At 44.8% G+C, this 20,868-nt stretch overlaps 1 protein-coding gene across 1 annotated transcript in view; it reads left to right on the top strand.

Annotated features, from left to right (window-relative positions):
• Positions 1–20,868, top strand: part of SLC2A13 (solute carrier family 2 member 13) — a 426,989-nt gene that overhangs the window by 82,111 nt on the left and 324,010 nt on the right. Inside the window, exon 4 of the mRNA XM_029047238.1 lies at positions 17,603–17,811. Coding sequence (XP_028903071.1) covers positions 17,603–17,811 — 209 coding nt within the window. The remainder of the gene's footprint in view (positions 1–17,602; positions 17,812–20,868) is intronic.

The following is a 20,868-nucleotide window of genomic DNA, read 5'->3' as shown; positions in this document are numbered from 1 at the left end:
GACAAGTGGCAGAGCAGGGATTAAAATCCAGGTCTTACTGACTCCCAGGCCTGTGATCTATCCACTAGGCAACACTGCTTTTCTAGTTGATCGGAGACTTTGTCAGTATTAGGACACTTTGTTAAGAACATCTCTTTAAGCGTGTGGCCAAAGAGACCCTTCAGACCTTACCTCTAATTAAGAGGTTAGGCTTTCTTTTCACTATAGGCATACCCCAGGTAAACTCCCCATGGTATAAACCACTCTCAAACCTTTGGTTTTCTACATCTTAAGCTCCTTAATAACGATGGCATGTCTTGAGCACTTCCTATGTGTCGAGCACTGTTCTAATCGCTGGGTGGATACATGTTAATCAGGTTGAAAACAGTCCCTGTCCCACATGGGGCTCATTGACTAAGTAATAGGGGGACAGGAATTTACTCCTTGTCAGCAATGATCGTGTCTACCAACTCTATTGTAATGATAATAATAATAACTGTGGTATTTGTTAAGTGCTTACTATGTGCCAGGCACTGGGGTAGATACAAGCAAATCAGGTTGGATACATTCCGGGGCCCACAGATATTCCCTAATGCCTAGAGCAGTGCTCTGCACACAATAAGGGCTCAAACACCGCTGATGGATTGTTTGAACAACCTGTGTTATTCGATTTCTTATTCCATACATATGCATGAACAGCCATAGTATTCTAGTTGAGTGCTACAGGTTAGTAAATCTTTCCCTGCCACTTTCCCTTCTGGGCTGAGATTAGCCATCAACAATGAATGAATCTTAGAAGAAGTTCTGCCTTCGGTTTTTCTTAGATTTTCAAGGTGATGAAATGACTCCAAAGCTAATATTCGGAGAACGGGGTCAGATTAATTTCAAAATGGATCATGTAGGTGTCAGCGATTTAGAGGCATCATATTCAAGGAGTCATTGTCCAGTACGGACCACAGAAACCTTTGACAAACCAATGCATCATTGCAAGATGCCAAAGCAGATGAAGGAGAAGTTATTTTCTCTCCATCATCATCTGAAATGTTGAGATTAAAAGTCTGGCATAAATTTGTGAGAAAACAGATGAAGTCAGAAATAAGTCTGAAGATGATGACCTTCATGTAGGGAGGCATTGAAACACATGCAGAGGTGTTCAGAAGGAGTTGGCCAGTTCCAAGGTGATTTCAAAAGAAAAGAAGGCTGGTGTTCAATCTGAATTGGACAAATTGTTTACTAAAGTTGAAAAACCATAACCACGGTCAGCAAACAGGCAAATTTATACCCTTCTGTAGAGACTCAGAATCATATCAGAACTTCTCATTTATTTACCACCATGATAATATGCTATGAATTGATTTAATAATGATTAAATACTGGTGTAGTAATTTTTTTTCATTACAGTGCATAGTACTAGTGTCCACTGGTGCAACGCACCATATTTAGCATGTGGCCTAGTGGAAAGAGCACAGGTCTGGGAGTCAAAAGGACCCAGGTTCTAATCCCGGCACTGCCACGTCTGCTGTGACCTTGGGCAAATCACTTAACTTCTCTGGGCCTCATTTACCTAATGTATAAAATGGGGTTTAAGACTGTGAGCTCTATATGGGACAGGGACTGTGTCCAACCTGATTAATTTGTATCTCCCCCAGCATTTAGTACAGTGCTTGGTGTATATGAAGTGCTTAACAAATACCATAATTGTTTACCATTGTTTACTTATTTGGGAAAGTTCCACATACACAGATGACTCATTCCCTACCCAAAGCAGCTTACATTCTATTAGAGGACAGCAAACATAGAAATATTTCTAAAAATACAGTAATTAGACTAGGTAGCAAACCATACAGTTGGCTCTGCCTGGATATACAAAAGCAGCTGAAAAAGGCTGTAAATATTGCCAGAGGTGAATCTGGTGTTGAGAGTTAGCTGGGGAAGGCAAGATGGACGAACCAGATTTTAAAAGGCTGTAAATTTGAGGAGAGCTGCAATTTGACAGTTTATGGATTTCCAGTGAATTACTGCAAGATGACAGATCAGATGAAGGGAAAGTTCTGGGGGGGAGAATAGCATGAGCAAGGTATCGGAGGAGGAGGAATTGGAAGTGAAGTACACTTAGGTTAGCCTTGACACAATGAAGAGAGTGAGCTGGGCAGTAATCAGTAAAGAGAACTAATATACGTTGGATGGGAAAAGGTGGAGAACTTTGAAGCAATTGGGAGGATTTTTTACTTGATGCGGAGAGACATGGATAGCTCTTGAGGAACAATCAATCAGTAGTATTTATTGGTGTTCGTTAAGCACTTACTATGTGCCATGTACTGCACACACTATATAGTGAGGTAGATACATACTCATTAGGTTGGACACAGGTGACTCCCCCATAATCACAAGGCGGACAAGTGGCGGAGCTGGAATTAGAGCACAAGTCCTTCTGACTCCCAGACCTGTAATAATGATGATGAAGATGACAGTATTTGTTAAGGGCTTACTATGTACCAAGCACTGTTCTAAGCACTGGGGTAGATACAAGGCAATCAGGTTGTCCCACGTGGGGCTCACAGTCTTAATCCCCATTTTACAGATGAGATAGCTGAGGCACAAAGAAGTGAAGTGACTTTCCCAAAGTCACACAGCTGATAAGTGGCAGAGCCGGGATTAGAACCCGTGGCCTCTGACTCCCAAGCTGGGGCTCTTTCCAATAAGCCACACTGCTTCTCCACTAGGTACTTCTGTGTGCAGAGCCCTGTACTAGATGCTCTGCTTTTGCCAAATTGTACATTTCAAGTGCTTAGCACAGTGCTCTGCACACAGTAAGCGCTCAATAAATATGACAATGAATGAATGGAGAATACAATACAGTAGAGTTGGTAGAGATGATTCCTGCCCACAAGGAGTTTATAGTCTCGAGAGGGAGAAAGACATTGAGATTAATGAAAGATAAGGGAAATGGAGGTGGGGGTGGGGTGCTTAGGAAGCACACACCCAAATGCAAAAACGATGTTAAAGGGAGGGTGAGTTGGACGGTGAAGTGAATGCTTAATCAGGGAAGGCCTGTTGGAGGTGATGTGATTTTAATATGGTTTTGAAGGAGGGGAGAGTTGTGGTCATTTGCATATGAAGAAAGGAGGAGTTCCAGGCCAAGAGGAGGATGTGAGCAAGGGGTCACCAGCCAAACAGGTGAAAGTGTGAGCTTTAGATGATCAAGGTGTGCGGGCTGAGGTGTAGTAGGAGTTTTGCAAGAGGTCAGATAGAGGGATTGAGTGCCCTGAAGCTGATGGGAAGGAATTTCTGTTCAGTGGAGAGGTGGATGGGCAGCCGACTACTGTGTCAGCCTTCTCTCTGACCTCCCTTCCTCCTCTCTCGCCCCGCTCCGGTCTATTCTTCACTCCGCTGCCCGGCTCATCTTCCTGCAGAAACGATCTGGGCATGTCACTCCCCTTCTTAAACAACTCCAGTGGTTGCCTATCGACCTCCGCTCCAAACAAAAACTCCTCACTCTAGGCTTCAAGGCTCTCCATCACCTTGCCCCTTCCTACCTCTCCTCCCTTCTCTCTTTCTACCGCCCACCCCGCACGCTCCGCTCCTCTGCCGCCCACCTCCTCGTCGTCCCTCGGTCTCGCCTATCCCGCCGTCGACCCCTGGGTCACGTCCTCCCGCGGTCCTGGAACGCCCTCCCTCCTCACCTCCGCCAAACTGATTCTCTTTCCCTCTTCAAAACCTTACTTAAAAATCACCTCCTCCAAGAGGCCTTCCCAGACTGAGCTCCTCTTCCCCCTCTACTCCCTCTGCAATCCCCCCTTTACCTCTCCGCAGCTAAAGCCTCATTTTCCCCTTTTCCCTCTGCTCCTCCCCCTCTCCCTTCCCATCCCCACAGCACTGTACTCGTCCGCTCAACTGTATATATTTTCGTTACCCTATTTATTTTGTTAATGAATTGTACATCGCCTTGATTCTATTTAGTTGCCATTGTTTTTACGAGATGTTCTTCCCCTCGACGCTGTTTAGTGCCATTGTTCTCGTCTGTCCGTCTCCCCCGATTAGACTGTAAGCCCGTCAAACGGCAGGGACTGTCTCTATCTGTTGCCGACCTGTTCATCCCAAGCGCTTAGTACAGTGCTCTGCACATAGTAAGCGCTCAATAAATACTATTGAATGAATTTGAGGTGTGAAGAGATGTGCTAAGGACAATTTTTAGAAAAATGATCGGGGTAGAGGTTGGACTGGAGAGGGAAGAGACAGGATTTTAGTGGACAGGCAGGGAGTTTAGTGAGGAGGCTCAAGGTGAGGAAGGATAAGTGCTTGGATCAGCGTGGTAGCAGTTTGGATGGAGAGGAAGGGGTGGACTCTAGAGATGTGAATGTAGAACCAACAGGATTTGGTGATAGATTGAATCTATGGATTGAATGAGAGAAATGAGTCAAGTGTAGCGTCAAAGTTACACATTTGTTAGGGAGATTGGTGGTGTTATCTTCAGTAGGAAAACCTTGGGTAGGACAGGGTTTGGAGGGGAAGATGAAGAACTCTCTTTTGCACATGTTAGTTTTGAAGTTCAGTCAGGGCAGCTAAGTAGGATTTGAACCAAGCGATACTTTGATGATCCATCTGACAGCATGTATATCGATAGTGCAACATATAAAACAATTTCATATTACTTTTCCAGAGGTCCTGGAATAGATCCTAATTTCTGACCTGTTAGCCTTGGGGAAAATATATCCTATGATCTATTTTCGATTCATTCATTTGTATTTATTGAGCACTTACTGTGTGCAGATGCAACCCTATCTTCATAGAACATTTCCTGCTTGTCACTGGGTAGTCCTGTATTTAGATGAGCAGTAAAATTGGTAGGAGGTCTTTGAAAAGTAAGGTTTTGATGCCTTTTATATACTTATCTTTACACAATCCCTTTTTTTTACCAGAGACACTGCTGCTGTGTCACATACCGTATTTGAGTTGGGCTTAGACATCACAGGTTGACCTGTCCCGTAGAGCCACCGTCACGACTGCTGGAACATACCGACGATTTCTGTGGGACTGTGGTAGTTGCCCTCTGAATCAGCCCATCGATCAGTGGCATTCATTGAGTGTTTACTGGGTGCAGAAGACTGCACTAAGCACTTGGGAGAGTCCAGCATAACAGAGTTGGTGGACACATTCCCTGCCCATAGTGATCTTACAGTCTATCACCTCTATCCCTGAAGGGAGGGGTCTGGTTTGGTGCAAGACTGCAGCTGAGAAGTCACCAGTCAGTCAGTCGTATGTATTGGGGGCCTACTGTCAATCCATCAGTCTTACTTATTGAGCACTTACTGTGTGCAGAGCACTGTACTAAGCACATGGGAGAGTACAATATAACAGAGTTGGTAGACAGTTTCTCTGACCACAGTGAGAAGCAGCATGGCATAGTGGGAAGAGCATGAGCCCTGGGAGTCAGAGGATCTGAATTCTAATTCCATCTCCACCACTTGTCTGCTGGGTGACCTTGGACAAGTCACTTAATTTCTCAATGCCTCAGTTACCTCATATGTAAAATGCGTGGCTCAGTGGAAAGAGCGCGGGCTTTGGAGTCAGGGTTCATGAGTTCGAATCCCAGCTCTGCCAGTTGTCAGCTGTGTGACTGTGGGCAAGTCACTTAACTTCTCTGTGCCTCAGTTCCCTCATCTGTAAAATGGGGATTAAGACTGTGAGCCCCACGTGGGACAACCTGATTCCCCTATGTCTACCCCAGCGCTTAGAACAGTGCTCGGCACATAGTAAGCGCTTAACAAATACCAACATTATTATTAAAATGAGGATTAAGATTGTGAGCCTCATGTGGGAAAGGGACTGTGTACATCCTGATGATATTGTATTTACCCCAACACTTAGTACAGTGCCCGGGCATATAGTAAGCACTTAACAAATAGCATTCACAAAATCAGCTCAGAGTCTAGAAAGGAATACAGACATTAATATAAATAAATAAATTACTGACAAGTATTTAAAGGGCTGAGGGAGAGATGTACAAAGGGAGCAAATCCATGTACAAGGGTGACACAGAAGGGAGTGTGAGAAGAGGTAATGAGGGCTTAGTCAGGAAAGCCCTCTTATGTTTGGAAAAGTATAACAGGGATGTTAGATGTGATCTCTGTCTGCAGGGAGCTTGCAGTCTACTGGGAAGGATTGACATCAAAATAGATTAGGGATCAGAAAAATAGAAGAGTATAAGGATGTTTGTTGAAATATTGTGAGCTGGAGTGAGGATCGAACTGCTTAATTGTTAGCAGAACAATTTTTTTAGGAAAATCTGGACAGCAGAATGAAGAATAGATTGGAGAGGGGTGAGACAGGAGGCTGGGAGGTCAGCGAGGAAGCTGATGCAGTAGCAAGGTGGGATATAACTAAATGTAGAGTTGACACAGAGGGGAGGGTGGAGAAATCCTGCCTTAACTATTGGCCTTAAGACAAAGCAGCCCCAAGGTTTCCAAGCTCCAGCCTCAGATAGCTAAGCTATTCAGAGATTGACCCCAAACTGTCATTTCTATATATATAAATTCTCTCTCTATATAAATTAATTAATAACAGATGTATAGCTGTATATAGAGAGAATATATATCTGTAATTAATGTATATCTACCTATCTAATATATATGTGCATATATATCTGTAATTTATTCATATTACTGTCTGTCTTCCTTTCTAGACTGTAAGCTCATTGTGTGGCTGGTAATAGGTATACATACTCTATTAGATTGTTATATTGTACCCTCCCAAGCACTCAGAACAGTGCTCAGCACAGAATTGAATACAAATGATTGATTGATGTGGAGGAGAGTGTCTACCAATGTAATAATAATAATGTTGGTATTTGTTAAACGCTTACTATGTGCTGAGCACTGTTCTAAGCGCTGGAGTAGATACAGTGTAATCAGGTTGTCCCACCTGAGGCTCACAGTCTTCACCCCCATTTTACAGATGAGGGAACTGAGGCCCAGAGAAGCGAAGTGACTTGCCCACAGTCACACAACTGACAAGTGGCAGAGCTGGGATTCAAACTCATGACCTCTGACTCCCAAGCCCGTGCTCTTTCCACTGAGCCACGCTGCCTCGGTTGGGCCTGGCTATGTGTCACTCATTTCTTTAGTCTCGGGGGGTGATCTTCTTCTTCTTGGCCCACTCTGCTAACCCCTCCCCCTCTTTCTGGCCACCTTTACCCTCCCCAGAAGCAGTTGGAATGTCAGGAATCTTGTAAGGCTATAGATGGGGGCAAGCAAGCAGTGAAGTTGTCTGAATCCAGGAGTGGAAACTTCAGTGATGGAGAAGGCTATACTTTTTAAGCATCTAGCCATATCTCTCAATAATAATAATGATGGAATTTGTTAAGCTCTTACTATGTGCCAAGCACATTTCTAAGAGGTGGGGTAGATACAAGGTAATCAGGTTGTCTGACATAGGGCTCACAGTCTTCATCCCCATTTTTCAATTGAGGTAATTGAGGCACAGAGAAGTTAAGTGACTTGCCCAGGGGATTAGAACCCACATCCTCTGACTCCCAGGCCCTTGTTCTTGCTACTAGGCCACGAGAAACACTGACATTCTTTGGCTTGCATTTGTGGATGCTGCTGGTTAATCTTCATAATAGTACTACTACTGATAATAATAACTGTATTTTTAAAGTGTTTACTATTTGCCAAGCACTGTTCTAAACACTGCAGTAGATAAAAGATAGCCAGGTTGAACACAGTCCCTGTCCTACATGGGGCTCACAGTCTTAATCCCTGTTTTAAAGATGGGGTAACTGAGGTGCAGAGAAGTGAAGTGACTTGTGCAGTGTCACACAGCAGACATGTGGCAGACCCAGGATTAGAGCCTACGTCCTCTGAGTCCCAGGCCTGTGCTCTCTACACTAGGTCACACTGCTTTCCCAGGCTTGTTTATTGGTCAGCTCCCATCAACTTTAATAATGTTGGTATTTGTTAAGCGCTTACTATGTGCAGAGCACTGTTCTCATCCCGTTAGGGTAGAAGATCACCCTCTGCAGTCAGCTGCACCCAAGATGTTACATCCCAGCTCTACCACTGATTTGCTGTGTGACTTTAAGCAAGTTACTTGACCTCTCTGGGCCTCAGTTACCAAATCTGTAAAATGGGCATGAAGACTGTGAGCCCCACGTGGGACAACCTGATTACCTTGTATCTACCCCAGCGCTTAGAACAGTACTTGGCACAGAGTAAGCCCTTAACAAATGCCAACATTATTATTATTATTATTTCATTAATGGGTTACATATAATAAGGCAACCAGTCAGGTTGCCTTTGGAGCATCTTTATTCCCTTTGTCCCCTTGATTTTCAATTTGTTCAATCAGTCCATTAATCATTGGTATCTATTGAGCGCTTACTGTGTGCAGAGCACTCTCCAAAGCCCCTTGGGAGAGTACAACATAACAGAGTTGGTAGACACATTCCCTGCCCCAAACGAGCTTACAGTCTAGACTGTCTAAATCCTACAAATTTCTGATTCCAATCTGGCCATTCCCCAGCCATTTTCTTTAGAACCCGTCTGCTGAAATCCTCATCATCATTAATAATATTTACTGAGTGCTGACTGAGTGCAGAGCACTGTACTAAGCATATGGGAGAGTCCAATACAACCGAGTTGGGAGACACATTCCCTGTCCTCGAGTACATTCAACATGTGCTTTTCTTGTTGATGGGTATAGATGAGTATCTCTCACAAGTGGTCTCAACTGGAAAACACTCCAGCTGGTTTAAAGATTTAGACTTACATCAACCCAACTAAAAGTTCCTACAATTCTGTTCTTCACCTGTTATTCACCATATAGAAGTGACAATTTGAAACTCATGAATGGTTCAGGATTCAGGGTGAGGGAGGAAATCTTGCATTTTCTCCTGCCTTCAGGGTATTTCTACCTGATTGTCCCACCTAAATCTCAAACTAAACATGTCCAAAACTGAACTCTTTATCTTCCCACCCAAACCCTGTCCTCCCCTCCCCCTGACTTTCCAATCTCAGTGGACAATACCACTATCCGCCCTACTTTATAAGCCTGTAACCTTGGTGTTGTCTTTGACTCATGTCACTCATTCCATCCATTTATGCAGTCTGTCATCAGAAACTCTCAGTGCTACCTTCAAAACATCGCTAAAATCCACCCTTTCCTCTCCATCCAAACTACCACCATCCCGATTCAAGCACTTATCCTATCCCCTGTCTCTTCACTGGCTTCTTGTCTCTCCCCATTCCATTTTTCAACAAAAACGTTCAGTCCATGTCTCCCCACCACTCAAGTATCTCCAACCTACACATAAAACAGAAACTCCTTTCCATGGGCTTTAAAGCAGTTAATCACCTTGCCCCCTCCTACCTCATCTCACTAATCTCCTACTACAGCCCAACCCGCACATTTCGCTCCTCTAGTGCCGGCTTTATTCACTGTGCACCGATCTCATCTATCTCACTTCCAACCCCATTCCCACGTCCTCCCCCTAGCCTGAAACTCCCTCCCTGACCATATACACCAGATCATCGCTTTCCCCACCTTTCAAAGCATTATCAAGGTCACATCACCCCCAAGAGGCCTTCCCCAATTAAGCCCTCTTTTTCTCGACTCCCTCTCCCTTCTGCTTCATCTGGGCACTTTTATCTGTGACCTTTGGGCATTTGATATTTGCTCCACCTTCAAGCCCACCCCACATAGGTACATATCTGTAGATTATGTTTTATAAATTACTCTTATTAGTATCTGTCTCCCCCTTCAGACTGTAAGCTCATTGTGGGCAGGGAACATGTCTGCTAACTCCCTTGTATTGTACCTTCCACATAGTAAGCACTCAATAAATGTCATTGATTGATTGTTGAAGCATTTTAGCTAATGCATGCTTTGTTAAGATAGCAAAACAAAAAACTTAGGCTTCACAAACAGTAGTTCAGCCATATTCCATGCTTGTGTGAAGTATTTTCTTGGTCTGCAGTTTAATACGTTGCTTGCTGAGATTCCATGGTAACCAGTCTGTGTAGGTGATTCTCTGATTCTGCTCCATCTGCAAAAGATTTCCCTGACCACATTTTTTGCCTGAGTTTTATAGCTCTGAGGAATAAGATCTTCTATGTCTGTCATTTATTGCAGAGAAAAGCATAAAAAAATAGTATAGATATATGCATATGCACGCAAAATGGACTAAACCCAGAGTACACACACACAGAATGTAAAGTTCCAAATCTCATTTTCTGAGCTCTCTGCATAGTGGTTCCCTTGAAAGCAGGTTTTATTTTCTCAAGAAGCACTTAATTTCCTTCAGTAATCATTGAGCTGTCTTTCGTGTTTCTGATTCATTCTTTAGGTTTGCATGCTAATGCTACCTCCTGTCTGTAAGGTACAAGTGATATTTCTTATTTCAGGATGGCACTTATTCTCTCCATTCTGCTCAAATGGAAACAAAAGATTCATTATTTAACACACTTAGAAGTGATAAAATTTTTTAGGAGTTTCATAAAGAAAAATTTCAATGAATTACCATGAAAGATATGTGTGTTCGCATTCATTTTTAAAGGAAGTTGGTGTGTGAGGAAACTGAATTTTTTTTAATGGTATTTAAGTGCTTACTGTGTGCCCAGCACTGGGGTAGGAACAAGCTAATCAAGTTGGACACAGTCCATATCGCATGTGGGACTCACAAAAGCAAAGTGACTTGCCCAAGATCGCATATCAGACAATTTGCAAAGCCGGCACTAGAACCCAAGTCTTCCGACTTCCAGGCCTGCCCTCTTCCCACTAGGCCATGCTGCTTCTTGTGTGTACAAATGGTGGACAACAGGGTATGAGTATTAGATTTCTTACAAATTGAGGACTGTACTTAATGTGTGACATTGAAGTAGCATGGCACAGGGGATAGAGCACAGGCCTTTGAGTCAAAAGGTCATGGGTTCTAATCCCAGATCTTCCACTTGTCTACTGTGTGATCTAAGGCAAGTCATTTCACTTCTCTGTGCCTCAGTTACCTCATCTACAGAATGGGCATTAAGGCTGTGAGCCCCATGTGGGGCAGGGATTGTGTCCATCCTCAGAACTTTGTATTACCCCAGTGAGTAAAGCAGTACTTGGCACATAGTAAGCGCTTGACAAATACCATCATTATTATTATCATTACAGAATTTAAGAGATTGACCTTGATAAATTGATATATTCTTTTAGCATATTGAAAATTTTATAAAAGATAGTAAAATCTGACTTTTTTTTTCCCGGCTATCTGAAAATAATATTAGAGCCAAAGGCAACATTTGTTTTTCCTTGTCATTTATGACTTTAAACTATTTGTCTATAATAGTCCTGGAATAGAATCAAGTGAATATCTTCCTACATTCATTCATGCATTCAATTGTATTTATTGAGCGCTTACTGTGTGCAAAGCACTGTAGTGCCATTTCTATATTTGCTATTTAGTATATATTTATTTAGTATTTCAAAAAGTAAGCAGCATGTCATAATGGCTAGAACATGGGCCTGGGAGTCAGTAGGTCTTGGATCCTGGTCCCGGCTCTGTCACTTGTCTGTGGTGTGACCTTGGGCAAGTCATTTCACTTCTCAGTGCCTCAGTTGCCTTATCTGTAAAATGGAGGTTCCAAGTTTGAGCCCCACACAGGATAAGGACTGTGACCAAGTCGATTTTCTTATAACCATCCCAGCACTTAGTACGGTGCCTGGCACATAGTAAGGGCTTAACAAATACCATCAACATCATCATTATTATTATTATCAATGGTTACTGAAAATATTTTAATTATTTACAAAATAGAAATGTAAAAATGAGCAGCAGCATGACCTAGTGGAAAAAGCCTGGGCATGGGAATCATAGGATCTGGGTTCTAATTCCAGCTCTACCAATTGCCTGCTGCGTTACTTTAGACAAATGACTTAACTTCTCTGTGCCTCAATTTCCTCATCTGTGAAATGGAGTGTGTAAAGACGGGAGGCAGAGAGGTCAGCAAGGAAGCTGATGCAGTAATCAAGACAGAACAGGATAAGCGTTGTAGCAGTTTGGAGGGAGAGGAAACAGTGGATTTTAATGATATTATGGAGGTTGAACAGACAGGATTTAGTGACAAATTGAATATCTGTATTGAGTACGAGAGTTGTACGTGAATGAGTGTGTGTAGCTGCTCCTTCAGAAGACGTTGGCCATGAAAGCAGAACAGTTATGATTGTCAGTTACCTAAAGGAATGAAAATCTTTCTCTCTCCAGCACTTATATTTTTATCCAAACAGGAGAAGTTTGTAGATGTTGGTGATGACTATGAAACCTGCTCTTTCCTTAAATAGGGGCTGCTTTCTGACATGGGTTTTAATGGGGTTCTCACATTTGGAGGAAGCATTTCCCTATTAGAAATAAATGTTTTCAAAGAGAATCATGGAATAATTGAAAACCAGCAGGAGCAGAGAATACATTTTTCTTATGTCTTCTATATTCTTTTGTTCATGTTCCCCATCAGCCAGGCTTAGCAGATGAATATTTATTGTATTCATTTATTATTTGCTTATTTTTGTTTTTCCCATTTTCAGGAATGCTCTATTAGACCTACTGTGTTTTAGCAATTTGTGGCAGCATGTCTTCCTCGTTAGCTTGGAAGTTCTTCGAGGGCGGGGGTTTTAGGTTTTGACTTCTATTGTATGTTCCCAAGTATCAAGCCCAGTGCGCTGCAATTGATCAACCAGTGGTATTTATGGAGTACTTACTGTGTGCAGAGCACTGTACTAAGTGCTTGGGAGAGTAGGTATTGCAGAATTGGTAGGTACGTTCCCTGCCCACAACAAGCACACTGATCTACTGGGCAGAAGGTAGATGGGTTCTGTTCCTGACTCTGCCACTTATCTGCCTTGTGACCTTGGACAAGTCATTTCACTTCTCTGTGCCTCTGTTATCTTATCTGTAAAGTGGGGATTGAGGCTGTGAGCCCCACATGGGACAGGTACGGTGTCCAAACCGATTTGCTGGTATCCACCCCAGTGCTTAGTACAGTGTCTGGCACATAGTAAGCACTTAACAAATACTATAATAATAATAATAATGTTGGTATTTGTTAAGCGCTTACTATATGCAGAGCACTGTTCTAAGCCCTGGGGTAGATGCAGGGTAATCAGGTTGTCCCATGAGAGGCTCACAGTCTTAATCCTCATTTTACAGATGAGGTAACTGAGGCACAGAGAAGTTAAGTGACTTGCCCACAGTCACACAGCTGACAGGTGGCAGAGCCAGGATTAGAACCCATGACCTCTGACTCTCAAACCCGTGCTCTTTCCACTGAGCCATGCTGCTTCTCTTAATGATAATAATAATGATGGAATTTGATAAGCACTTATTATGTGCAAAGCACAGTTCTAAGCACTGTAGAGGGTACAAGGTGATCAGGTTGTCCACATGGGTCTCAGTCTTCATCCCCATTTTATTCATTCATTCATTCAATAGTATTTATTGAGCGCTTACTATGTGCAGAGCACTGTACTAAGCGCTTGGAATGAACAAGTCGGCAACAGATAGAGACGGTCCCTGCCGTTTGACGGGCTTGCAGTCTAATCGGGGGAGACAGACAGACAAGAACAATGGCAATAAATAGAGTCAAGGGGAAGAATATCTCGTAAAAACAATGGTAACTAAATAGAATCAAGGCAATGTACATTTCATTAACAAAATTAACAAAATAAATAGGGTAATGAAAATAAATACAGTTGAGCAGACGAGTACAGTGCTGAGGGGATGGCAAGGGAGAGGGGGAGGAGCAGAGGGAAATGGGGGGAAAAGAGTGTTAAGCTGTGGAGAGGTGAAGGGGGGTGGTAGAGGGAGAAGGGGAGCTCAGTCTGGGAAGGCCTCTTGGAGGAAGTGAGTTTTAAGTAGGGTTTTGAAGAGGGGAAGAGAATCAGTTTGGCGGAGGTGAGGAGGGAGGGCGTTCCGGGACCGCGGGAGGATGTGGCCCGGGGGTCGACGGCGGGATGGGCGAGACCGAGGGACGGTGAGGAGGAGGGTGGCGGAGAAGCGGAGCGTGCGGGGTGGGCGGTGGAAAGAGAGAAGGGAGGAGAGGTAGGAAGGGGCAAGGTGACGGAGAGCCTTGAAGCCTAGAGTGAGGAGTTTTTGTTTGGAGCGGAGGTTGATAGGCAACCACTGGAGTTGTTTAAGAAGGGGAGTGACATGCCCAGATCGTTTCTGCAGGAAGATGAGCCGGGCAGCGGAGTGAAGAATAGACCAGAGTGGGGCGAGAGAGGAGGAAGGGAGGTCGGAGAGAAGGCTGACACAGTAGTCTAGCCGGGATATAATGAGAGCCCGTAGCGGTAAGGTAGCCATTTGGGTGGAGAGGAAAGGGCGGATCTTGGCGATATTGTAAAGGTGAAACCGGCAGGTCTCCGTAACGGATAGGATGTGTGGGGTGAACGAGAGAGACGAGTCGAGGATGACACCGAGATTGCGGGCCCGAGAGACGGGAAGGATGGTCGTGCCATCCACGGTGATAGGGAAGTCTGGGAGAGGACCAGGTTTGGGAGGGAAGATGAGGAGCTCAGTCTTGCTCATGTTGAGTTTTAGGTGGCGGGCCCACATCGAGGTGGAGACATCCTGGAGGCGGGAGGAGATGCGAGCCTGAAGGGAGGGGGAGAGGACAGGGGCGGAGATGTAGATCTGCATGTCATCTGCGTAGAGATGGTAGTCAAAGCCGCGAGAGCGAATGAGTTCACCGAGGGAGTGAGTATAAATGGAGAGCAGAAGAGGGCCAAGAACTGACCCTTGAGGAACTCCAACAGTTAAAGGATGGGAGGGGGAGGAGGCGCCTGCGAAGGAGACCGAGAATGACCAGCCAGAGAGATGAGAGGAGAACCAAGAGAGGACGGAGTCCGTGAAGCCAAGGTGAGATAAGGTATGGAGGAGGAGGGGATGGTCGACAGTGTCAAAGGCAGCAGAGCGGTCAAGGAGGAGTAGAATGGAGTAGGAGCCATTGGATTTGGCAAGAAGGAGGTCACGGGTGACCTTAGAGAGAACAGTCTCGGTAGAGTGGAGGGGACGGAAGCCAGATCGGAGGGGGTCCAGAAGAGAATGGGAGTTAAGGAATTCTAAGCAGCGATTGTAGACGACACGTTCTAGGATTTTGGAAAGGCAGGGTGGTAGGGAGATAAGGCGATAACTGGAGGGGAAAGTGGGGTCGAGAGCGGGTTTTTTTAGGATGGGGGAGACGTGGGCATGTTTGAAGGCAGAGGGGAAGGAGCCATTGGAGATTGAGTGGTTAAAAATAGAAGTTAAGGAAGGGAGGAGGGCAGGGGCGATGGTTTTAATAAGGTGAGAGGGAATGGGGTCCGAGGCGCAGGTGGAGGGGGTGGCACTTGCGAGGAGGGAGATCTCCTCTGAGGATACTGCAGGGAAGGATGGAAAAGTAGGGGAGAGCGTTGGTGGGGAGGAGGGGAGAGGCGGAGGGGTGACTTTGGGGAGCTCAGACCTGATTGTGTTGATTTTCGTGAGGAAATAGGTGGCCAGATCATTGGGGGTGAGAGATGGGGGAGGGGGAGGAACAGGAGGTCTAAGGAGAGAGTTAAAGGTCCGGAACAATCGGCGGGGGTGACGGGCATGGGTGTCGATGAGGGAGGAGAAGAAGTTTTGCCTGGCGGAGGAGAGGGCAGAGTTAAGGCAGGAAAGGATAAATTTGAAGTGTGTGAAGTCGGCTTGGTGCTTGGACTTTCGCCAGCAGCGCTCAGCAGCTCGAGCATAGGAGCGTAGGAGGCGGACAGAGGAGGTGATCCAGGGCTGTGGGTTAGTGGAGCGAGAGCGGCGGAGGGAAACGGAGGTGAGAGAGTCGAGATGAGTAGAGAGGGTGGAGTTGAGAGCGGAGACCTGATCGTCGAGAGTGGGAAGTGAGGACAGGGCGGCAAGGTGAGGAGAGATGCTTTTGGAAAGATGGATGGGATCAAGAGAGCGGAGGTCTCTGTGGGGCAGTAGCGAAGGTTTGCAGGGGGAGGGAGTGTGAGAGATGAGGCAGGTGAGAAGGTTATGGTCAGAGAGAGGGATTTCAGAGTCGGCGAGGGAGGAGATAGTGCAGCGGTAGGAGATGACGAGATCGAAGGTGTGACCGAGTCGGTGAGTGGGCGCGGTATGGTGGAGGAGTAGATCGGCAGAGTCGAGGAGGGATTGCAGGCGGGCGGCAGAGGAGTCATCGGGTACATCCATATGGATGTTGAAGTCTCCGAGGATCAGAGTGGGCAGAGAGAAGGAGAGAAGGAAGGTGAGAAAGGGGTCTAGGTGGTTGAAGAAGTCGGAGGTGGGACCGGGAGGGCTTAAGTGCTTCCTATATGCAGAGCACTATTCTTAGCCCTGGGGTAGATGCAGGGTAATCAGGTTGCCCCACGTGAGGCTCACAGTCCTAATCACCATTTTACAGATAAGGTAACTGAGGCACAGAGAAGTGAAGTGACTTGCCCAAAGTCACACAGCTGACAAGTGGCGGAGCTGGTTTAGAACCCACGACCTCTGACTCCTAAGCCCAGGCTCTTTCCACCAAGCCATGCTGCTTCTCTAGTTGCTATTATTACGAGGAGCTTAAAGTATAGAGGAGCTTACAATCAAAAGGCGCTCAGGAAATAAGGGAATAAGAATGGCAGTTTCTTTCTCCACCAATACCACCTTCTTCTTCCTCTTAATGTCCAGTATTCTTGGGGGCCAAAAGTGAAAGAAGCAATTGACAGCTAGTGACTGATGGCCAAATCCAATTGGCAGCTTACACTTCAGTGCTGCTCTGCTGACCTTACCTTACCTCATCCTAGGCCACATAGCCTCTATAGCAGTCCTCCAAATTTCATTGTCATTTTTATTGTTAATAATAATCATAATGATGATCATTGTTAAGTGCTTACTATGTGCCAAGCACTAAGCGCTGGGGGAGATACAAGGTTATCAGGTTGTCGATCCCCATTTTACAGGTGAGGAAATTGAGGCACAGAGAAATTAAGTGACTTGCCCAAAGTCACTTAAAGCTGTCCACAGTGAACTTACAGGCAGCTATCTACATGTCCTTGTGCCAGGAAACACCGAAACAAAGCCAGTCCAGACACAGGAAAATGACAACTCCGCCTTCGGTTTCATTCTGATGAAAGGGAAATATCAGCCTTCTCTTCCCTATTTCCAATACTGTGTGAAAAACCTTCATATTCTTTTGGCCACATGGCCTGGTATTCAGAAGGACCTGAGTTCTATCCCTGGCTCCGCCACTTGTCTGCTGTATGACCTTGCGCAAGTCTCTTCTGTGTGTCTCAGTTATCTCAACTGTAAAAGGGAGATTAATGCTGTGGCCCCTATGTGGGACAGGGACTATGTCCAACTTGATTAGATTTATCCAACTCAATGCTTAGTACAGTGCCTGGCACATAGTAGGTGCTTAAATATTTTAAAAAAAATTCTGGTTGTTTTTGCTCCATTGGAATCTGACAATCTGCAGTTGGGTACTCTTCGTTTTTGCTTCACTGCTAATAAGATCTAATGCCTAGGTGCTCTGTGTGTTTGTTTGTGTTCACGTTCATTCAGTCGTATTTATTGAGCACTTACTGTGTGCAGAGCACTGTCCTAAGCGCTAAATACTAAGTGCGTGTTTGTCGTTTACAGGTACATGCTAGGCCTCTCAGCCATCCCAGCAGTCATACAGTTTTTGGGCTTTCTCTTTTTACCGGAAAGTCCCCGCTGGCTCATCCAGCAAGGCCAGACCCAGAAGGCCCGGAGAATCCTGTCTCAAATGCGGGGTAACCAGACCATTGATGAAGAATTTGATAGCATCCTAAACAACATTGAAGAGGAGGAAAAAGAAGTTGGTTCAGGTAGGTCACATTTACATTTTGTCTAAATGGAGTCTAATTGCATTAGTAAAATATTGACCTTTTTTCTGGCTAGGCTTAGGTATGCAACCTATTTTGGTGACTTTTTGGAGCCTTTTTCAGCTCATCGCCAAAGCACCTATGGTTTCAATATTCAGCGTGGTTATTTCATTCTGTAAAGATATCGAAAATAAAAAATGACCACTGTAAGTTTTTGAAAAAGTAGATTGTTTCATTGAATTAATGGGCTTTTGGCCCCCACAACCTCAATTTCCACATGCAGGAATTGTGGCATCTGCTAGGGATTTTTCTGTTTTAGGTTTTTTTGTTTTGTTTTGTTTCATTTTTTTTTCTTTTTTTACTTTAAATTAGCAGCAAGATACCAAGTTCTATTCTGTTGCTAAATCTTTCGCTGGAAAAATTGAGCTCCTTGCAGTCAGCGATCATGCCTACCAACTCTGTTGTGCTGTACTCTTCCAAGTGCTTAGTACAGTGCTCTGCACACAGTAACCACTCAGTAGATACCATTGACTAATGCGAGTGAATTGAAAAATAAGATTGGATATTAAAACATTCAGAGAAATCTTCACCAGTGACTTAGAATTCATAAGCTTCCTTGACTGATATTCATTTTTAGGTTTCCCAGATCTGCTTCCTTCCTTTTATCTCTTTTCTTTTTATAGTATTTGTTAAGCACTTATGTGGCAGACACTGTACTAAGCGTTGGGGTAGATACAAGTTAATCAGGTTGGCCAAGCTGCTTCTCTTATACTTAATTCATTTTTCAACACATGGAAAAGAGTAATATCTTCCTCAGTTATCTTCCTTCTTCCTATCACTTCAACAGTACTGCGATTCCCCAGGTCCTTTCTAACCGACCAGAACATGACTATTATTTCTGTTGTTTTGTGCTGTCTCATTCAAGCACAAAGTACAATGCTCTGCACTTAGTGAGCACTCAGTAAATGCCATAGATTATTTATTAAGTGGCTACTGTGTGCAGAGCACTTGAGAGAATCCAACTGAGCAAGAGACTCATATCCTGCCCTTGAGCAATTTTCAGGCTCACAGGGAAGTGACGCTCGAAGGAGGCTTACAAACATCAGCCATTCACAAGTGCCACAGCCGTTGCTAGCAAAAGTGCTTACAGATAAAGAAATATATGCTAGTTTATCTAACTCTTTCATTCATCATCCTCACAATGATGATTAGACTGTAAGCCTGTCAATGGGCAGGGACTGTCTCTATCTGTTGCTGATTTGTACATTCCAAGCGCTTAGTACAGTGCTCTGCATATAGTAAGCGCTCAATAAATACTATTGAATGAATGAATAATAATCGTGATGATAATTTTGGTAATTGTGAAGTGCTTACAGTGTGCCAAGCACTGTACTAAGCACTGGGATAGATACAAGATCATCAGGGTGCACACTGAGCTCACAGTCTAAGTAGAGAGGACAACAGGCATGGAATCCCCATTTAGCAGATGAAGGAACTGAAGCACAGAGAAGTTAAGTGACTAGCCCAAGGTCACACAGCAGACCAGTGGCAGACACAGGATTAGAACCCAGTTGCTCTGACTCCTTGGCTTGGGCTCTTTCCACTAGGCCACGCTGCTCTCCAAATCTAGTGTGTTACCTACTGATGCTTCCTCAATAATGTCCCATGAGTTTTCCCTCCTCTCCATTCCCCAGCCACCAATCTCACAGTTTTCATTTCTGCACAGGTGGTCACCTTGCCCCTAAGGTCCTCCTACTTCAGTCTGCTCTACACAGACATCTCCTTCCTGAAGCCCTCATCTTGGGTTTGGGAACAGCCACTCCTCCCTCATGTAAGAGCCCTCAGCTTGCTCTTCCCTCTAGCCGGACAGACCCCCCACATCACCCAACATTTGCCTGTCCTGCTGTACTCGATCAATCGTGCTCGTGCCAGCCTCCCTGCCTGCATCCCATCTGTTGTCCAGCCAGTCAATCAACTGTACTTACTGAGTGCTTACTATGTGCAGAGCACTGTATGAAGCACTTGGGAGAGTGCAGTGTAACAATATAATAGAGTTGGTAGACACATTCCTTGCCCACAATGATTTCTCTGTGAAGCATTTCCAATTTTCCCCCATCCTGATTCTGCTTACTCAAACTACTCCAAATCCCCCGTATGGATATGATAGGTGTGTAGGTGCCCATGTGCACATGCTCACAGACACACAGGCACACACAATATTGGGAAATGAGAGACGTTGTGAAGGTCACAGAAATTCTGGTGAACTGAGAGTCAGGATTGACCAACAGTGTTCTTGCTTTGTCAGAAGGCTCTAGTAACTTGCTTAGGAAAGTTGTATTCCCAGGAGCAGAAAAGAGAACAGCAAACCCAAACCCAGGCAGCAGATAACACTCCCAAAGGAAGCAGGAGAAGAGGAAAGGAGGGCTTATTCAGGGAAGGCCTCTTGGTGAAGATATGTCTTCAGTAAGGCTTTGTAGGTGAGGAGAGTAATTATCAGATGGGGATGTTGCAGCCCAGAGGCAGGATGTGGGCTAGGAGTCGGCGGCAGGATAGATGAGATCGAGGTATTCCCAGTAGTGTCTGAGAGGAGAAAAGAGAACAGCAAACCCAAACCCAGACCACTCATTCGTTCATTGATTCAGTCATATTTATTGAGTGCTTACTGTGTGCAGAGCACAGTACTAAGTGCTTGGAAAGTACATTTCAGCAACAGAGAGAGACAATAATAATCTTGGTATTTGTTAAGCGCTTACTATGTGTGAAGCACTATTCTAAGCGCTGAGGTAGATACAAGGTAATCAGATTGTCCCACGTAGGGCTCACCGTCTTCAACCCCATTTTTACAGATGAGATAACTGAGGCACAGAGAAGTTAAGTGACTTGCCCAAGGTCACACAGCTGACAAACGCTGGAGCTGGGATTAGAACCCATGACCTCCGACTCCCAAGCCCGAGCTCTTCCCGCTGAGTCATGCTGCTTCTCACCCTGCCCACAATGGACTCACTGTCTAGAATGGGGAAGACAGACATCAAACCAAGTAAACAGGCATCAGTAGCATCA

The sequence above is a fragment of the Ornithorhynchus anatinus genome, chromosome 2 (assembly GCF_004115215.2).
Source record: "Ornithorhynchus anatinus isolate Pmale09 chromosome 2, mOrnAna1.pri.v4, whole genome shotgun sequence".
Classification (NCBI taxonomy): domain Eukaryota; kingdom Metazoa; phylum Chordata; class Mammalia; order Monotremata; family Ornithorhynchidae; genus Ornithorhynchus; species Ornithorhynchus anatinus.
Note: the sequence above shows the minus strand (reverse complement) of the source record. Positions and strands in the feature narration are given on the sequence as shown.